The 21041-nt window shown below is 33.9% G+C and overlaps 1 protein-coding gene across 1 annotated transcript in view; it reads left to right on the top strand.

Annotated features, from left to right (window-relative positions):
• The window catches only part of LOC148954568 (uncharacterized), an 87539-nt gene extending 66939 nt beyond the window's left edge, over window positions 1-20600 (top strand). Inside the window, exons 5-6 of the mRNA XM_089086340.1 lie at window positions 10266-10413; window positions 20467-20600. Coding sequence (XP_088942466.1) covers window positions 10266-10413; window positions 20467-20600 — 282 coding nt within the window. The remainder of the gene's footprint in view (window positions 1-10265; window positions 10414-20466) is intronic.
• The last annotated feature ends 441 nt before the right edge of the window (window positions 20601-21041 follow it).

Here is a 21041-nt window from a genome sequence, read left to right as displayed (position 1 = left end):
ACCAAACTATAACTTTAAGTAAAACTCTAAGCTATGACTCTAAGCTAAAGATCTAAATTCTTAACTGTAACTAAACTAAAACTTTAACTCTAACTAAAACTCTAAGCTAAGACTCTATGGTAAAACTCTAAACTCTTAGCTAAAGCTAAATTAAAGTAGAACTCTAATTAAAACTAAGCAAAGACTCTAAGCCAAAAACTCTAAACTCTTAACGCAAACTAAACTAAACTAGAACTCTAATTCAAACTCTATGTCTAAGCTAAAACTCTAAACTAAAACTAAACTAAACTAGAACTTCAACATAAACTCTAAACTAAGACTCTAAGCTAAAAACACTAAACTCTTAACTAAAACTAAACTAAACTAGAACTCTAACAAAAACTCTAAGCTGAGACTCTAAGCTAAAACTCTAAACTCTTAAGTAAAACTAAACTAAACTAAAACACTTAAGCTAAGTCTCTAATTTAAAACTCAAAACTCTTAACTATAACTAAACTAAACTAGAGCTCTAGCAAAAACTATAAGATAAGACTCTAATCTAAAACTATAAACTCTTAACTAAAACTAACCCAAACTAGAACTCTAACAAAACGTCTAAGCTAATACTCTAAGATAAAACTCTAAACTCTTAACTAAAACTAAACTAAACTAGAACTCTAATTAAAAATCTAAGTCTAAGCTAAAACTCTAAACTAAACTAGAACTTCAACAAAAAAATCTAAACTAAGACACTAAGCTAAAAACTCTAAACTCTTAACTAAAACTAAACTAAACTAGAACTCTAATAAAAACACTAAGATATAAAACTCAACTCACTGATAAACTAAACTAGAATCTAACAGAACTCTAAGCTAAGTTAAAAACTCAGACTCACTATACTAAACTAAACTAGAACTCTAACACAAACTATAAGCTAAGACTCTAAGCTAAAACTCTAAACTCTTAACTAAAACTAAACTTAACTAGAACTCTAACTAAAACTTTAAGCTAAGACTCTAAGCTAAAAACACTAAACTCTTAACTATAACTTTGCTAAACTATAACTTTAACTAAGACTCTAAGCTATGGATCTAAGCTAAAACTCTAAACTCTTAACTAAAACTAAACTAAACTAGAACTCCAGCAACAACTATATGGTAAGACTATAAGCTAAAACTCGAAACTTAACTAAAACTTAACTAAACTCCAACTTTAAGTAAAACTCTAAACTATGACTCTAAGGTAAAACTCTAAATTCTTAACTATAAATAAACTAAACTTCAACACTAACTATAACTCTAAGCTATGACTCTATGGTAAAACTCTAAACTCATAACTAAAATTAAATTAGACTAGAACTCTAACAAAAACTCTATGCTAAGACTCTAAGCTAAAAACTCGAAACACTTAACTAAAACTAACCTAAACTAAAACTCTAATCTAAGTCTCAAATTTAAAACTCAAAACTCTTAACTATATATAAACTAAACTAAATCTCTAACATAAACTCTAAGCTAAGATTCTAAGCTAAAACTCTAAGCTCTTAACTAATAATAAACTAAACTTCAACTCTAACAAAAACTCTAAGCTAAGACTCTAAGCTAAAACTCTAAATTATTAACTAAAAGTAAACTAAACTAGAACTTCAACAAAAACTCTAAGCTAAGACTCTATGCAAAAAACTCTAAACTCTTAACTAAAACTAAAATAAACTAGAACTCTAACAAAAACTCTAATCTAAGACTAAGTTAAAACTCAAAACTCTTAACCAAAACTTGACCAAACTATAACTTTAATTAAAACTCTAAGCTATGACTCTAAGCTAAAAATCTAAATTCTTAACTGTAACTAAACTAAAATTTAACTCTAACAAAAACTCTAAGCTAAGACTCTAAGCTAAAACTCTAAACCCTTAGCTAAAACTAAATTAAGCTAGAACTCTAACTAAACCCTAAGCTAAGACTCTAGGCTAAAAACTCTAAACTCTTAACTAAAACTAAGCTAAACTATAGCTCTAATTGAAACTCTAAGTCTAAGCTAAAACTCTAAACTAAACTAGAACTTCAACAAAAAACTCTAAACTAAGACTCTAAGCTAAAAACTCTAAACTCTTAACTAAAACCTAAACTAAACTAGAACTCTAATAAAAACTCTAAGATAAGACTCTGAGCTAAAACTCTAAACTCTTAACTAAAACTAAACTAAACTAAAACTCTAAGCTATGTCTCTAAGGTAAAACACCAGACTCTTAACTATAACTAAACTAAACTAGAACTCTAACAAAAACTCTAAGCTTAGACTCTAAGCTAAAACTCTAAACTCTTAAGTAAAACTAAACTAAACTAAAACTCTAAGCAAAGTCTCTAAGGTAAAACACCGAACTCTTAACTATAACTAAACTAAACTAGAACTCTAACAAAAACTATAAGGTAAGACTCTAAGCTAAAACTACAAACTCTTAACTGAAACTAAACAAAACTATAAATCTAAAAAAAACTATAATCTATGACTCACTTGTAAAACTATAAACTCATAAAAAAAACTAAACTAAACTATAACAATAAATAAATCACTACTTACCATCTGAAAATCTAACAAACAAACGATCATCTACAAAAAACTTTAACAAGATACTCAAATAACAAAGTTCTAAAATATTAACTAAAACCAAAATAAACTAAAAAAATAATAAATTATCTAAGCTAATATTCTAAGCTAAAAATCTAAACTCTTAACTAAAATTAAAATGAACTAGAACTCTAAGTTAAGTCTCTAAGGTAAAACAACAAACTCTTAACTATAACTAAACTAAACTAGAACTCTAACAAAAACTCTAAGCTAAGACTCTAAGCTAAAACTCTAAACTCTTAACTATTACTAAACTAAACTAGAACTCTAACAAAAACTATAAGCTAAGACTCTAAGCTAAAACTCTAAACTCTTGAACTAAGCAAATGTAAAACTCAAACTAGAACTCTAACTCAGAAACTCTAAGCTAAGGCTCTAAGCTAAAAACTCGAGACTCTTAACTAAAACTAAAATAAACTAGAACTCTAACACAAACTATAAGCTAGGCTCTAAGCTAAAATTCTAAACTCTTAACTAAAACTAAACTGAACTAGAACTCTAGCTAAAACTCTAAGCTATGACTCTAAGGTAAAACTCTAAACTCTTAACTATAACTTTACTAACTATAACTTTAACTAAAACCCTAAGCTTCGACTCTAAGCTAAAACTGTAAATTCTTAGCTATAACTAAACTAAACTAGAACTCTAACTAAAACTCTAAGCTAAGACTCTAAGCTAAAACTCTAAACTCTTAACTAAAACTAAACTAGAACTCTAACAAAAACTCTAAGCTAAGACTCTAAGCTAAAACTCTAAACTCTTAACTATTACTAAATGAACTAGAAATCTAACACAAACTTTAAGCTAAGACTCTAAGCTAAAAAACTCTAAACTCTTAACTAAAACTAAACTAAACTAAAACTCTAAGCTAAGACTCTAAGCTAAAACTCTAAACTCTTAACTATAACTTTACTAAACTATAACTTTAACTCTAACTCTAAGCTAAGACTCTAAGGTAAAACTCTAAACTCTTAACTAAAACTAAACTAAACTAGAACTCTAACAAAAACTCTAAGGTAAGTCTCTAAGGTAAAACACTAAACTCTTAACTAAAAATTTAATAAACTATAACTCTAACTAAAACTCTAAGCTATGACTCTAAGCTAAAACTCTAAATTCTTAACTATAACTAAACTAAACTAGAACTCTAACTACAACTCTAAGCTAAGACTCTAAGCTAAAACTCTAAACTCTTAACTAAGTAAACTAAACTAGAACTCTAACACAAACTCTAAGCTAAGAATCTAAGCTAAAAACTCGAGACTCTTAACTATAACTAAACTAAACTAGAACTCTAACACAAACTATAAGCTAAGACCCTAAGCTAAAACTCTAAACTCTTAACTAAAACTAAACTGAACTAGAACTCTAACTAAAACTCTAAGCTATGACTCAATGGTAAAACTCTAAACTCTTAACTAAAGCTAAACTAAACTAGAACTTTAACAAAAACTCTAAGCTAAGACTCTAAGCTAAAAACTCTAAACTCTTAAATAAAACTAAACTAAACAAGAACTCTAACAAAAACTCTAAGCTAAAAAACTCTAAACTCTTAACAAAAAGTAAACTAGACAAGAACTATAAGCTAAGACTCTATGGTAAAACTCTAAAATCTTAACTATTACTTAACTAAACTTCAACTTTAACAAAAACTCTAAGCTAAGACTCTAAGCTATTGGGCCGGGGGCTTCCTTCGGGGTCGGGGTAGGGGGATCGGGGCCCTTTGGAGTTGGGATAAAGGACATCACAACACTGTTTAAATAGAACTTGTGTATTATAACGACCACACTCAAAACCTCTTCTAAAACATCTTCTAAAATCATCTTTTATAATGTCTCTAACTGTTTCGCCGAAATAATTCCCTAAAATGTTTAAAGCGGTTTCGCCCAAATAATCCCCTAAAAGTAATTTCTGCGTGTTCCTATTGTTTTAGCATCCCTGAGCTGTCACATTTGAAATTTCTAGGAAACCCTTTTCCCGAGTTAATCTCTTCGTCTCATAAATGTTCCTAGCTACACTGTTAAGGTTTCGTTAGAATATCAATTTATCTCTCCGACTTAAAGCTCAGTGAAGCCGTATTTAAAAATAGAATTTCTATCTCTTTAGACTCCTGCATAATTCCAAGATAACAAGTGATGTCATTTCTAATTCCTGACACTAAAGATCAATGAAGCCTTATTTAAAAATAGAATATTAATTTTTCTCTCTGACCTAAAGAGAGTTTATCCCTCAGACCTAAGATCAAAGAAGCCATACTTGTTTCTTTATTCCCCTTTTCGTAAATCAATAATTCCCCTAGCCATTATGTAAATCAAGTTCTCAGGTTAGGTTAGCCTAAAGATCAAAGAAGCCATGTTTGTTTCTTAATTCCCCCTTCGTGAACCAATAATTCCCCCGCCGATTATGTAAATCAAGTTCTCAGGTTAGGTTAGCCTAAAGATCAAAGAAGCCATGTTTGTTTCTTAATTCCCCTTCGTGAATCAATAATTTCCCCGCCGATTATGTAAATCAATGTCTCAGGTTAGGTTAGCCAAACAACAAAGAAGCTAAGTTTGTTTCTTAATTACCCGTTCGTGAATCAATACATTTCCTTAGCGATTATTTACATCAATTTCTCAGATTAGGTTAACCAAACAACAAAGAAGCCATGTTTGTTTCTTAATTCTCCTTTCGTGAATCAATACATTCCCCTAGCGATTATGTAAATCAAGTTCTCAGAAATATCTCCCCTAGGGACTCTATGCCCATATTAGGTGTACTGTCACGAGATACATTCTTTTGATAACCGAATTTTGTACTGCCACGAGACAGAAATGACCCTATAACTCGTGACGGGAGTCCATATATGGGCATAGCCTCCCTAGGGAGAACACATGGTTAATGGGGTCAATGACCTAAATTTCCAAAGGTGTCGATGTTGCTATTGTTGTTATAAGTGCACGCTCTCAGCGAATGTCAGGTTTTCATATCCATGAAAGTGAGAAAGTTCCTGTTTTTCCATTCTCACTGACAAAAACCATAAACCAGACATAAATGTGAGAAAGTTCCTGTTTTTTCATTCTCACTGACAAAAACCATAAACCACGTGGTTCTATGCCCAAATAAGGAGCCCTGTCACGAGTTATAGGGTCATTTCTACTGGCTATCTCAAAATTTTGATTGGATGTGTTTTGGGAAAAGGTGGGCGTGGAAGGGGTGTTAGTTGCCTTCCAATCACTTTCGACTATTAAAAAGGGCACAAGCCTCTCCAATTTCCTACTGAATGGGCCCTTTTAAAGTTTCTACGACAAATTTTTCGATACGAAGTGCCCTGATCTAAAGGGAAAAAATAATAAATAATACATTGTGCCAACATTGTCCTTATACGCCCTCAGGGCATAACTCAAAAACCTTGCCCCGAGGATTGTGGGTGATTGTCCTCCTCAAAAACATATTTTGTATTTTGAAATCTACTGCAATGAAGAAATTAGCATTATCAAAATTTTTATTCGATGTGTTAAGGGAACTTTCTGGCGTGGGGGGGGAAGCTAGTTGCCCACTAATCACTGTCGACTATTAAAAAGGGTACTAGCCCTTTTAATATCCAATCGAATGAGCTTTTTTTGAAGTTTCTACGACAATGCCTTCTATAAAGCCTTATATGCCCCCAGGGCATAACTTACAACCCTTGCCCTGAAGGCTGTTGGGAGTGTCCTTCTCAAAAACATAATTTCTATGTGGAAATCAACTACGCTGAACAAAATGGCTATCTTAAAATTTTGATTGGATGTTTTTCGGGAAATGGTGGGCGTGGAAGGGGTGTTAGTTGCCTTCCAATCACTTTCGACTATTAAAAAGGGCACAAGTCACTTCAATTTCCAATTGAATGAGCCCTTTTGAAAGTTTCTACGACAACTTCTTCGATACGAAGTGCCCTGCTATAAAGGAAAATATAATAAATGATACATTGTGCCAACATCGTTCTTATATGCCCTCAGGACATAACTTAAAACCCTTGCCCTGAGACTTGTGGTGGAGTTTCCGCCTAAAAAACATATTTTCTATCTGAAAATCAACTACGCTGAATAACATGGCTATCTCAAAATTTTGATTGGATGTGTCTGAGGAAATGAAGGGCGTGGGGGGGGGGTAGTTGCCCTCCAGTAACTTTCGACTATTAAAAAGGGCACTAGCCACTCCAATTTCCCATCGAATGAGCCCTTTTCGAAGTTTCTACGACAACCTGCTCTAACCCTGCTCGACAACCCTGCTCTAAAGGAAAAAAAATAATAAATAATACAATGTGCCAACATCGTTCTTTACTTAGGCAGCGCTATTGCGCTGCCTATGAAACGGTATAAATTTTGAACAGATTGTTTTTTGTCAAAATTTTGACAGAAAAAACCTGAATATTCATGATTACATGAAAAGAATCCCGCATTTTAAATGTAGCCCCTGAACAAATGGCATGTATTTGTAATCAAACAGTTCGTGTTAACGAACTGTATAGTAAGAGCAACTCGTCTCAATAGTAACCGAAATTCTAACAAACGGAATTTTGATACTAATAGATACATCAAAAGAATCGAATTTTTACGCTGATTTTAAATATACAAGTGTCATCAAGTTTAATATTGCCAATCATGTGTTACGAGGCCTGAGAAAAATTGGCCTTATTTTCGAAAAAAGGGGAAAACAACCCCTATAAGTCATAGAACCCTAACGAAAATCCCACTATCAGATTCAGTGTATCAGAGAACCTTACTGTAGAGGTTTCAAGATCCTATCTGCAAAAAAGGGGAATTTGGTATTTTTTTTTTTGATCCAGAAGAAAGATCACGGATGCGTGTTTATTTGTTTGTTTGTTTTTCCCCAGGGGTGATCGTATCGACCCAATGGTCCTAGAATGTCTCGAGAGGGCTCATTATAACGGAAATTAAAAGCTCTAGTGCCCTTTTAATAAAAAAATAAAAAATAGAATCACGTTTTACAAAAAAACTGCACTTTTGATGTCTTTTCATACTGAGGCTTTTCAAAGATATTTGATTTTTGAAGCAACCGAACAGTTCGGGGTAACGAACTGTAAAGTAAGATCGAATCGTGTCCATAGTAACCGAAACTTTAAAAAAACGGAATTTTGATACCAATAGATACATCAAAAGAATAAGATTTTTATGCTGATTTTAAATATTTAAGTTTTGGTAAGTTTAATCCTACGCATCAAAATTTACGAGCCTGAAAAAATCAAAAGAATAACGCGGCAAACCATTGCATACGTTGGATTTAGTTCGCTACTTGATTGTTTGAGGTCAGTGGCGGACCCAGCGGAGAGGCAGGGGGGTGCCCCCTAACGTAGTCTAAAGTAGAGTAATTTACTTAATTAACGCAAGTTTACGTTAATTAAACTTGCTCCTCTCGCAAGTTTATAGGATAAACCTATTTTGCCCTCCCCCCCCCTAAAAAAATCCTGGATCCGCCCTGTTTGAGGTTCATCTCGTAATACTTCAAAGAAGAAAAAGCTGTAGGCCTTATCCTATTTTTAATCATATAGCATAGAACGGACCCCAGTTGCAACTGACGTCATTACAAAGTTTTACTATAACGTACAGAAAACGAACAGAAATTATTACGAATATGAAAGGAGTTGTCACTATCACAAGATCTTGCTCTTTACGCTAATTTTTTTACTTTTCGTCCTAATTCTTTAAAAACGATTCCTGGAACGCAATGGCCGTTCAATTAGAATAATAAGCTTTATTTTAAAATTCTAAAAAAAGCTTTTGAATTTGTCTCATTTTGGGGTTTAATGTTACTGTACTTTTGTAATAACAGCGTAGACCAAAAATGTTCCCAGAAATCAAGATGGAGTAAATATCAGTTTCACACTTTTGATGCTTTTTTTAAAGTTTCTTTATACCCCCCCCCTCCCGGAACAAAATTCTTGGATACGGTCCTGGGGATTATTTATCAATTATTGAGTATCTTCTGGGGGTTATTTTTTTTGGGGGGGGGGGGGTAAACACCTAGGATCGTCCTGGCCATCTCAACATATTTCGCTATAGACTTAGAAAATTTGGCTTTAAATGATGTAATTATTAAAGTTGCTTGTAAGTGACTGGAGAAGGGTGTGACCTTATTCAGCGGGAGTTCTGGAGTTGAAAAACAAAAATAGTCCTGGAGATAAAAAAAATTACTCAAAATTAATCAATGCAAGATTATTGTTTTTTTCTGAAAAACCTTGATAGATACCAAGTTCATTCTGTCATTGTGGTTTAGTGTTTTAGTATTCTTGAAATTGCTATATTTTCTCTGGCGTCGTCGGTTTTGCGGTCATTTTTATACAATTGCATATATGAATTCAATAAACTTCCTGTTTCCCCCCCCCCCCCCCACTCGCGGCTGGTTGGTCTCCAATCACTTTCGACTTATAAAAAAAGGACTAAAACTCTCAATGGCTGGTGTAATAAGCACCCTCCAAAGTTTCCGCGACCATGAGGTGGAGGCGGGCATGAGAAAGGGGCAGTCCCCCTTCTATACGAAATAAATTTGTCTTATTTTGGGGCTTAGTGTTACTCTATCTATTCAAAGAAGAAGAAAATGAAGTTCCATCGTTACAAGAAATTGTTGATCGAAGTTTGATAACCATGAACAAGAATATCATTCAAGGTCGATCGTTGCCACAGAGTGTGTTGAACTCAAATCCTTCGTAACAACACTTTTCATCTCTGCTTAATGGTTGATTTTCCACGCTATGACTTGAAACTAAAAAAAAAAGTTATGATTATGGCAATGCATGATTTTGATATTTCAGAAGGTTAGGCATTGAAACATTCATGGTTGCTATTGAGTTACACAACTACAAAATTAGCAAAAATACAACGACTGGAGAAAAGCTGGGAAAGAAGTTGTTTTGTAACTATGACGTCATGCGAAATTACACATTGTTTTAAATGAATCTGAACAGCTAAAGAAAAATGCAAGGAAATATGCCTCAGATAATGATGCATGAAAATAAGGCGCCACTAGATCTGCGACTAGAAGACATACGACAAAAATTATCACAACAAATTCCAAACGAATATAATGGGCAAATAAATCTGAGGTTAGAAGATAAGCGACAGGGATGATCACATCCAATTATAAACAAAATCTTTGGTTAGAAGAAAAGCAACAGTGAGAATCTCTACCATGTAAATAAATCCTTCTCTCTCTCATACAAGTCCCAAGAGAAATGTATAACTAAACCAACAGCTGCAGATACTAATAAGCCTACAATAGACGACTGCAGAACGAACGCTAGCTCCCAGTAACTCAAATATTGATTAATATCTAGATAGAAACCGCGGCAGATTTTGCTTGAAAAGATTCACGAAAGCTTCTCTTTCCCCTGGGGCAGGTGCATCTCCATTTTGACACTTAAAGGCTTACGATTTTTAAAGCAGTAGTAAAAGAAAAGGAAAAAAGGTACTACATTTTTCTCGTAGAATTTCCGATACAGGGTCTACCATTTGGAATTTCAAAGTCATCCCCTCTCCCTTATGAATATTACGGTAGAAACTAAATAGTTGAATGGTTTGGACTGCCAATGATAAAGAAAAACCGTATTTTTACTTTCTTTTTTTTTTGGGGGGGGGGGGTGGTTGTCTAACAAAGTTTTATAAAAGAATGCATTTTTTTAGGAATTCAAGGATGTTGAAGAGACCGCAACGATTGATGAAATTTTTCTACCTACTATGAAAAACATAGAATCTTGTTTTCGTTTTCCACGGGCAGTAGATGTTTACAAGGACAGATTTGAATTGCCTATCGATATTACTGAGCTTGAAGGTACTTTCAATATTTTTTTTTCACACTTGGTTAAGGAATCATGCATATTAAATTTTGACCGTATCGAGGTTTGAAATGCCCCATATCTGGAAACCCAAAAGCTTTCTGTGCATTACTTCTTTTTTTCCCGGAGCCACTTTACATGGAGGGGGTAGTCCTTGAAACTTCAGACAGAGCTCATTGGATTGTAAATTCTAGTGACCTTTTTAAAGATTAATAAAAAAAATTCCACAAAATATGTTTTTCAAAGAAAACTAAAGAACGTTATTAAACCAAAAATGAGCAAAAATAAAATCAAATAACCTACCAAGTGTGAAACTACCACAAATCAACATCGATAAATAAACGAAACCCAAAACGAACAGAATTTACAATACTAACCGAGTCAAACTCAAAACGAGCTGAAATTAACATGAGTGGGGCGCAAAAACCCTATGATTTTCCAAGGCCAGAACATAATTAGCACTTTACTGACAAAATATAAATGTTCTTACTTTTATAGCTTAAGTAAATCATATTAATATTAAAATTTTGATTACTAAATATCAGTATCTGTATATTCGGTTACTAAGAAGAATAATGAGGTCTACATCTTTAGTTAAAAAGCCACTGTTTGCCTGCAGCGTCGAAACTTTACTGCGTTCGATTCTGTCGTCCACTCGCAAGCACTGTGGTGCCTCTTAGATTCAGGAGTCGACCCCCGAATTGTCCCTGTTCTCCATGATTGGTACACCCAACGGCATATTCGTCTAGCTTTGGGATGGAAACAATCGCCGGTCACGGCAAGCAAAAGGTTTCTGAACCCATTCAGCTCTTCAAAGGAGTTCGGGAAGGATCTGCTTTAAGCCCTATCATCTCCAATTCTATTATTTACTATGTAACTTGACTCGTTCGAGGAGAGCTCTTTTTGGATGGCTTGGATCTAAGTTTCATTTTTTATGCAGATGACTTGTTGCTCCTAAGCGGGACGCTAATGGGATTTCTAGAGAATCTTCATCTCCTAGTGACCCTATACAGAAGAATAGGACTACGAATCAACATAGAGAAAATGGAATTTATCGTTTTTAGCGGCACTAACTCGACCAATTCCAATCTTGTCCTTGATGGTATCAGAATCCAGCAATCCCAGTCCCTAAAATACCGTGGTATGACGTACGGTCAGGCACCTAGGTCAGCTAGAGGCTTGTTGACCGAATCAGTCTGTAAATCTATCCGCTCAGCATATGGGAAAGCTGTCAAATGCAAGTGGTCATTTAATCGATTTATTAAGTCAAAACTGTTCAACGCCATCGTCTCTCCTGCCATCCGGTACATATCACCCTTGTGGGAAATGTTGTCCCTCACCGAGCGTCGAAATATACGAACCACGTATTACAGATTTGCAAAATATTTGCTGGGACTTCCACTAAGATTTTCTAACACGGAGATCTCATCCATTTATGGAATCCTTGATCCATCAACCAAGGTGATTGATATAGAACGGAGATCCTCAAGACGATCCCTCAGTAAACTCTACGAATCACCGCTGACTCAACTGTTTCTGTGAATGAAATGCTTGCATTTAATTTTAGTGCCAAATATGTTTTTCTTCTTTCTTTTGTTTCATTTTGTACTCCGCTTTTTTTTCATTTATCCATTGTAAACAGGTACAAATATATATATATATATATATATATATATATATATATATATATATATATATATATATATATATATATATATATATATATATATATATATATATATATATATATATATATATATATATGTATATATATATATATATATATATATATATATATATATATATATATATATATATATATATATATATATATATATATATATATATATATATTAAACTGACAATGCACATTCATTTGTATTTTTTTCAGTAAAGTGCAATTATGTTCTGGCCTTGAGAAGGCATAGGGGTTTTGAGACCTACTCATGTTAATTTTTGCGCGTTTTGAGTTTGACTCGGTTTTTATTGTAATTTCTGCTCGTTTTGGGTTTCATTTATTTATCGATGCTGATTTGTGGTAGTTTCACGCTTGGTAGATTATTTGATTCTATTTTTGCTCATTTTTGGTTTAATGGAGTTCTTTACTTTTCTTTGAAAAATCAGTTTTGTGGAAAAAGCTTTTTTTAATTAATTTCTGTTCGTTTTATATTGGCATAGTCTTTTCAGGGAAAAAGAAAATAATACTTTAAATCTTTTCGTTTTTAAGACTTTATAGTTTGACCTGCTATTTGTATGCTGGAGAACAATTTTCAGCAATTTTTAACTACATACACCTTTCTAAAATCTGAAAACAAATAGCAGTGTTTAATTTAGTTTTATAACTCCTCTAGTTGACCTTAAATAAAAAACTTGATGCCATTCGCAAAAAAATCTGCTTACTTTCTTTGATAGCTTGGATACATTTACACTATTTTGATTTTGTTAAATTTTAAGAGCAGAAGTAGCGTAGCACCGAAAGTTTGAACATAATACCCTCAGTCGTTCTTGGGATACTGCTGAGATGCCTTATTGGGAATTAGCATTAACACGGTGCGTTTTGGTTGAATCTTATGGCAACATTTAGATTTCAAACATAATGGAAAAATGGGAGCGTGGGCGTGGGAGAGGGACTAGTTGCCCTCCAATCACTTTCGACTATTTAAAAGGGCATTAGCCCTTTCTATCTTCAATCGAAGGAGCCCTTTTCGAAGTTCCTAAGACAACTCCTTCGATACGAAGTGCCCTGGTCTAAACAAAACAAAAAATAATAATAATACATTGTACCCACATCGATCTTTACTATAAAAATGTCAAGCCTTCCAATCACTTTCGACTATTAAAAAGGGCACTAGCCCTTTCAATTTCCAATCGAATGAGCCTTTTTTGAGTTTCTGCGGAAACGCTTTCCATACACACCTTATATACCCCCAGGGCATAAATCACAACTCCTACCCTGAGGGCTTTGAAGGGCTTTTCATTCTATAAGACTCAATTTACAGAAATTCAAACAGTGTTGAACAAAATGGATGTGTAACAGTTTTCATTGGATGTATTTGAGAAAATGGTGGGCGTGAAAGGAACTTTAACTGCTCTCCCATCACTTTCGACTATTAAAAAAAGGCACTAGCCCTTTCATTTTCCAATCGAAGGAGCTCTTTTGAAGTTTCTACGTCAAAGCTTTCAATCAAAACCTTATATGCCCCCAGGGCATAACTTACAACCCTTGCCCTGAGAGCTGTGAGGAGGGGGTTGTCATCCTCCAAAGATCTAATTTACAGAACTTAAAACTACGTTGAATAAAATAGCTATCTCAAAACTTTTAAGGGATGTTTCTGGGGAAACGATGGGCGTGAGAGGGGGGTTAGTTACCCTCCAATCACTTTCAACTATTAAAAAGGGCACTAGCCCTCTCAATTTCCAATTGAACGAGCCCCTTTTGAATTTTTACGACAACTCTATCTATACGAACCTTATATGCCCCCAGGGCATAACTAACAACTTTTGCCCTTGGGGCTCTGGGGGGTTTTTCATCCTTAAATACATAATTTGTAGAACTTTCAACTACGTTGAACAAAATGGCTATCTCTAAACTTTTATTGAATGTGTTTGGGGAAATGGTGGGCATGAGAGGGGGGTTAGTTGCCCTTCAATCACTTCTGACTATTAAAAAGGGCATTAGCCCTTTCAACTTCCAATCGAATGAGCCCCTTTTGAAGTTTCTACGACAAAGCTTTCTATATAAACCTTACATGCCCCAGGGCATAACTTACAACCCTTGACCTGAGAGCTGTGATGGGGTTGTCATCCTCAAAGAAATAATTTCCGGACCTTTCAACTACATTGAAGAAAATGGCCATCTCAAAATTGTGATTGGATGTGTTTGAGGAAATGATGGGCTAGAGTGGGGGGTTACTTGCCCTCCGATCACTTTCAAATCTTAGAAAGGGCACTAGCCATTTTCCTTTCCAATCGAATGATTCCTTTTTGAAGTTTCTCCGACAACGCTTTCTATAAAAAAAATCTTATATGCCCCCAGGACATATATGACAACCTTTGCCCTGAGGGCTGTGGGGGGATTTTCATCGTCAAAAAAATAATTTTCAGAATTTTTAACTAGGTCGAACAAAATGACTATCTTAAAATTTTGATTGGATGTGTTTGGGGAAATGGTGGGTGTGATAGGGGTGTTAGTTATCCTCCAATCACTTTCGACTATTAAGAAGGGCACAAGCCCTTCTAATCTCCAATCGAATGAGCCCTTTTTGAAGTTTCTACAACATCATTATCTATAAAAACCTTATATGCCACCAGGGCATAACTTACAACCCGTGCCCCGAGGTCTCTGAGGAGGTTATCATCCTCAAAGACATAATTTCTAAAACTTTTAACTACGTTGAACGAAATAGGAATCTTAAAATTTTGATTGGATGTGTTTTGGGAAAAGGTGAGCGTGAGAGGGGGGTTAGTTGCCCTCCAATGACTTTCGACTATTGAAAAGGGCACTGGCCGTTTAAATTTCCAATCGAATTACTCCATTTTGAAGTTTCTACGACAACGCTTTCTATAAAAAAAAAACCTTATATGCCCCCAGGGCATAACTTACAACCCTTGCCCTGAGTGCTGTGGGGGAGTGTCTTCCTCAAAAACATAATTTCTATTTGGAAATCAACTACGCTGGACAAAATGGCTATCTCAAAATTTTGATTTAATGTGTTTGGGGAAATGGTGGGCGTGGAAGGGTTGCTAGTTGCCTTCCAATCACTTTCAACTATTCAAAAGGGCACAAGCCACTCCAATTTCCAATCGAATGAACCCTTTTCGAAGTTTCCACGACATCTCCTTCGATACGAAATGCTCTGGTCTAAAGAAAAAAATAATAATACATTGTGCCAACATCGTTCTTTACTTAGGCAGCGCGATTGCGCTGCCTATGTTCTAATGAAGTTCTAGTGACCCTTTTTAGGGTTACTGAGCCCACGGCCTGGTTTCAGTCAGAGTACACATGGTGGCTTTTGATTTAGGTTAACATGCACCTGAACATTTCATAAAAGTTTTGATTTTTCGGTATTATTGTATCTTTTTATTTAGTTTATCTTCCCCCTCAACATTCCCTGATAGTTTCAAGTTAGGAATTCCCGGAATATTGCAGATGCGACTATTTGAAAACCTGGATACATATTGTTTCATTTTAATTAGTTCAATAACCACCTCAGTATTTCCTGAGAGTTTAAACTGAAGCCTTTTTTAACTATTGCGGATTCAATCTTTTGAAAACCTAGTTAGATATACTGTTTTTTGATATAGCACCTTTAAATTAGGTGTTGTTTTCTTAGACCACACTGCCGTTTTAAGACGAACAAATAAACTTTCAAATGGGGATAAATCCATTTAGTTAGACAGTGAAAAAACAGGTACAAAAGTCCAGATATTTCGGTCACATATAAAGCGACCGTCTTCAGTAGAAATACTAAAATAAAAAATTGAAACTAGCATATTTATATAAAACAAAATAAATAACTTTTCGGATCATTCACAAAATAATGAGCTTCCAGATTATTCACTAGATTATTTTCAGAGAGAGTTCAATGACAAAGTTCATTCAAAGTTCTTGATGTAAATTTCTTCTATAATCTTGCCCAAATGTAAAACAAATTTCCAATTAAAAGTGGCAAAGCCTTCCGTGTCTTCTAATTGCAAACCAAATGTTGAGTTTATAAATGTTTACTGGGCTGGTCTCATTTCCCCATATACGACGTATTTTCGACATAACACCTTTAAATTAGGTGCTGTTTTCTTAGACCACACTGCCGTTCTAAGACGAACAAATAAACTTTCAAATGGAGATAAATCTATTTATTTAGACAGGGAAAAAACAGGTACAAAAGTCCAGATATTTCGGTCACATATTTCCATCCAATCCATACAGCGACCGTCTTCAGTAGAAATACTAAAATAATAAAATTCAAACTAGCATATTTATATAAAACAAAATAAATAACTTTTCGGTTCATTCACAAAATAATGAACTTCCGGAATATTCACTAGATTAGTTTTAGAGAGAGTTCAATGACAAAGTTCATTCAAAGTTCTTGATGTAAATTTCTTCTATAATCTTGCCCAAATGTAAAACAAATTTCCAATGAAAGTGGCAAAGCCTTCCGTGTCTTCTAATTGCAAACCAAATGTTGAGTTTATAGAGGTTTACTGGATTGGCCTCATTTCTCCATAGATACGACGTATTTTTGACTTAACACCTTTAAATTAGATTTTGTTTTCTTAGACCACACTGCCGTTCTAAGACGAACAAATAAACTTTAAAATTGGGATAAAACCATTTACTTAGAAAGTTAAAAAACAGGTACAAAAGTCCAGTTATTTCGGTCACATATACAGCAACCGTCTTCAGTAGAAATACTAAAATAATAAAATTGAAACTAGCATATTCATATAAAACAAAATCAATAACTTTTGGGTCTTTCACAAAATAATGAACTTCCGGATTATTCACTGGATTATTTTCAGAGAGAGTTCATTGACAAAGTTCATTCGAAGTTCTTGATGTAAATTTTCTTCTTTAATCTTGCCCAAATGTAAAACTAATTTCCAATGAAAGTGGCAAAGCCTTCCGTGTCTTCTAATTGCAAACCAAATGTTGAGTTTATAGATGTTTACTGGGTTGGTCTCATTTCCCCATATATACTACGTGTTTTCGACATACCACCTTTAAATTAGATGTTGTTTTCTTAGACCACACTGCCGTTTTAAGACGAACAAATAAACTTTCAAATGGGGATAAATCCATTTATTTAGATAGTGAAAAAACAGGTAAAAAAGTCCAGATATTTCGGTCACATATACAGCGACCGTCTTCAGTAGAAATACTAAAATACTAAAATTGAAACTAGCATATTTATATAAAACAAAATAAATAACTTTTTGGGTCATTCCCAAAATAATGAACTTCCGGATTATTCACTAGATTATTTTCAGAGAGAGTTCAATGACAAATTTTATTCAAAGTTCTTGATGCAAATTTCTTCTATAATCTTGCCCAAATGTAAAAAAAATTTCCAATGAAAGTGGTAAAGCCTTTCGTGTCTTCTAATTGCAAAACAAATGTTGAGTTTATATTGCCACTTTCATTGGAAATTCGTTTTACATTTGGGCAAGATTATAGAAGAAATTTACATCAAGAACTTTGAATGAACTTTGTCATTGAACTGTCTCTGAAAATAATCTAGTGAATAATCCGGAAGTTCATTATTTTGTGAATGACCCGAAAAGTTATATATTTTGTTTTATACAAATATGCTAGTTTCAATTTAATTATTTTAGTATTTCTACTGAAGACGGTCACTGTATATGTGATCGAAATATCTTGACTTTTGTACCTGTTTTTTCACTGTCTAAATAAATGGATTTATCCCTATTTGAAAGTTTATTTGTTTGTTTTTTGATGTTTTTTGAACCCCTTAAAATTCCACATAAGTTTTAATAAACTAACCTCAACCGTTTCTGATATATTGCAGATACGCCCTTTTGACAACCTGGATCCTCCTGTTTTTCTTTCCCTGAAAATTTCAACTTAATACCCCTAGTTGTTTTTTTAGTTATATCAGATACGCCCTTTTGACAATCTGGTTGCATGTGGTCTCTTTTGATTTAGTTCAACATTCCTAAAATGTTATATTTAATAACTTTAGCAGTTCCTGAAATATTGTTGATATATCCTTTGTCAAAAGGGTATGATATCTCAAGAGCAGCTGAGGTAAAATTTTCAGGGAACGTTGAGGAGAAGGATCAACAAAATAAATGACACAATGTGCAATCAGGTTACCAAAAACCGTGTCTGCAATACATAAGGAACGGTTGAGAGTATTAAGTTGAAACTTTTAGGGAATACTGAAGTGGATTTTGAGCTAAATTAAAAGACTCCTTGTGCATCAAGGTTGTCAATAGGGCTTACCTGCAGTATTTCAGGAACGGGATAAGATATAAAGTTGGAGCCTTCAGAAAATGTTTGGGAGTATGCTGAATTCACTAACTCAACTAAAAGACACTATATGCATCAAGGTCGTCGAAAAGGCGAATCTGAAATACATTAGGAACAGCTAAGAGTATTAAGCTTAAATCTTCAGAGAACATTTAGTGGGATGTTGAACTAAAAAAAAAACTATGTGCAACCAGGTTGTCAAAATGTTGTATCTAGAGTATCTCAGGGACGGCTAAGGGTATTCAGCTAAAATTTTCAGGGAGAGTTTGAGAGGAATAATGAACAAAGTCAAAAAAGTAAAAATACACTGTATACATACACTGTATACAGCTATTAGGGGTTTTCTTAGCAGGTGCAGCAAAAATGTTCTGTATTTTTTTTGTGAAATAAAATTATCTTATCTTACATCCAGATTATCAGTATGCTAGATGTGCAATATCTCAGGAATAGGCAAGGATATTAAGTTTGCTCTTTAAGGGAATTTTGAGGGGGATGTTGAACTAAATGTAAAGACACTATATATATATCCAGGTTGTCAAAATGGTAGCATATAGCTATAAATATCTCAGAAGTGAATAAGGGCTAATAATTGAAGCTTTCAGGTAATGTTGACGGTAAGTTGAACTGAGTAAAAATACACAATATGACGCTATGTTGTCAAAAGCGGGTATGTACAAGGTCTCAGGAACAGCCCAAGGGTAGTAAGTTGAAATTTTCAGGGAATGCAGAGGGAGATGTTGGACTCCATCAAAAAATATTATCTGCATCCAGTTTGTCAAATAGCCTCAGTTCCACGCCACTATCACGTATACGGTCACATCAAAGCCATAAATAAATTACTTTAAATTGTTACAAAAAAGAGAGTTGAGTGATGGTTCTGATCTACACCTATTCTCTTATTCCATTTTTATTTAGGCGTTATCTGTTGAACATTTCCTCAGAAGGATTTTTTAATACATTATCTAAAGAATATTGTTGAATCAAAAGCTTAGTTCAAGAACCGTCCTACACCTCGATATCAAATTTAGAAAAATTATACAATATTTATGTTGAATACAATCTAAGCCAACACTCAGATCACCTTATCCAACTTTCTAATTTAAATTAAAATCTGATATTTTAATTCTTAAGATGAAACAGCTGCGTAGCGAGGGTAACTTGTTGCTGCAACCTAGTAAAAGACGAACGCATCCCATAATAACAAAAAAATAGTCCGAAACCCCTGAAAATGGTTTCAGGTCGAAACACAATATAGCCTACACCATTTGAACTGCCTTGGCTGAAACCCCTATAAAAGAAACTTACAGTCCCTTGGCTTGAACAACAAAGAAAATCCACTGGTTTGAAAAACAAGGACAGTGGCTTCAACCATGATATTCTGCATCTAAAGCAGTTTTTTTGCTCCGAAGCTAGCTGGACATTGGAGCATCATAGAAAGCTCTTTAGGGGTTCATTTCAAAGGAAATTGGAACGTTTACGTGCTTTACTAATTAACAAAAAAACAATATTTAAAATTGAATCAATTCTGTACGAAAAACTAAAGTTTCGTTGTAACTGTAACACATACATCTTTTGAAAAGGTGCTTCTATGGGGTATGTTGCCATATTTGAGTTCACTGCCTGATTCCCTGTGACTCGTCATTCACCATTCCAACTAAGAAAAACCCTTTGGCTTTTTCGTGTGTGTAATTATGTTTGAAATAAAGTATCACAAAATCTTTGAATTTTTTTATTAACAGTTACTTCAGCATAGTGACTTTAGGACTCTCTTCCTAAGAAGGAAGATTGGAGTTCGAGTCACTCTGTAGTAATGATGAAAATTTTATTCATAGTTTTACTGAATAGAAGACGATTCCAAAGATTCATTTATTTTTTTCGTAAAAGATAAATATTCTTGCAAGGCGTCTGTTAAGTATTCTGGCCATAATGCAATATTGTTTACAGTACTCTTAGTTTCATCATTACTTTGAGATGATCCTACTTATATTTCCTCCTCTTGTTTTATCTTCAAAAACGGCATTGCTTGTTTTTATTTTCTTGGTTTTTTTGCATATAGTTACGGATACGAATTATGTTTCTAGAGTTGGAGCAGGAGGAATTTGTGAAAATGATGACGGCACTCATTTCACTGTAGACAAGGGGTGGCCAACTCGAAGTTATCTTGCGGGCCAGTTTGGGAATGCATCGTAACTCCGCGGGCTGCATATAAAATTATATATACCCATATTAGCTTTAGACCTACTATAGATATTTTTTGGAATGACAAATTGGAAATTAATGAATTTTTATTAATTATGTTTACTATTATTTTTAAATATAAACATAGATAATATAACGATAACAATGATACTGAATGCACATTGTAAAAAATATATAATACTAGCAATAAAAGAATAACGAAATAAAAGAGTAAAACCGTAGAAAAATATTTATTTCTCTAGTGCAATATTTATTTCTCCTTTTTTTTCACTTAACTTTTGCAAGTCGGTTTCAATTGGGTATTTGCACATCGCAATTGGTGTTGCAGGTTAGCGTCCGTTATATTTGAGCGTGTTTTGTGTTGTGTCAATTTCATTTTCGAAAGAAAAAAAAAAATTCGCAGGTGTAAGTTGAACCAAAAGCGCTAACAAC

Source organism: Artemia sp. Qi Xiang Cuo, chromosome 3, assembly GCF_049724085.1.
Source record: "Artemia sp. Qi Xiang Cuo chromosome 3, ASM4972408v1, whole genome shotgun sequence".
NCBI classification, from domain to species: Eukaryota; Metazoa; Arthropoda; class Branchiopoda; order Anostraca; family Artemiidae; genus Artemia; species Artemia sp. Qi Xiang Cuo.
This window is presented reverse-complemented; position numbering and strand designations above follow the sequence as displayed.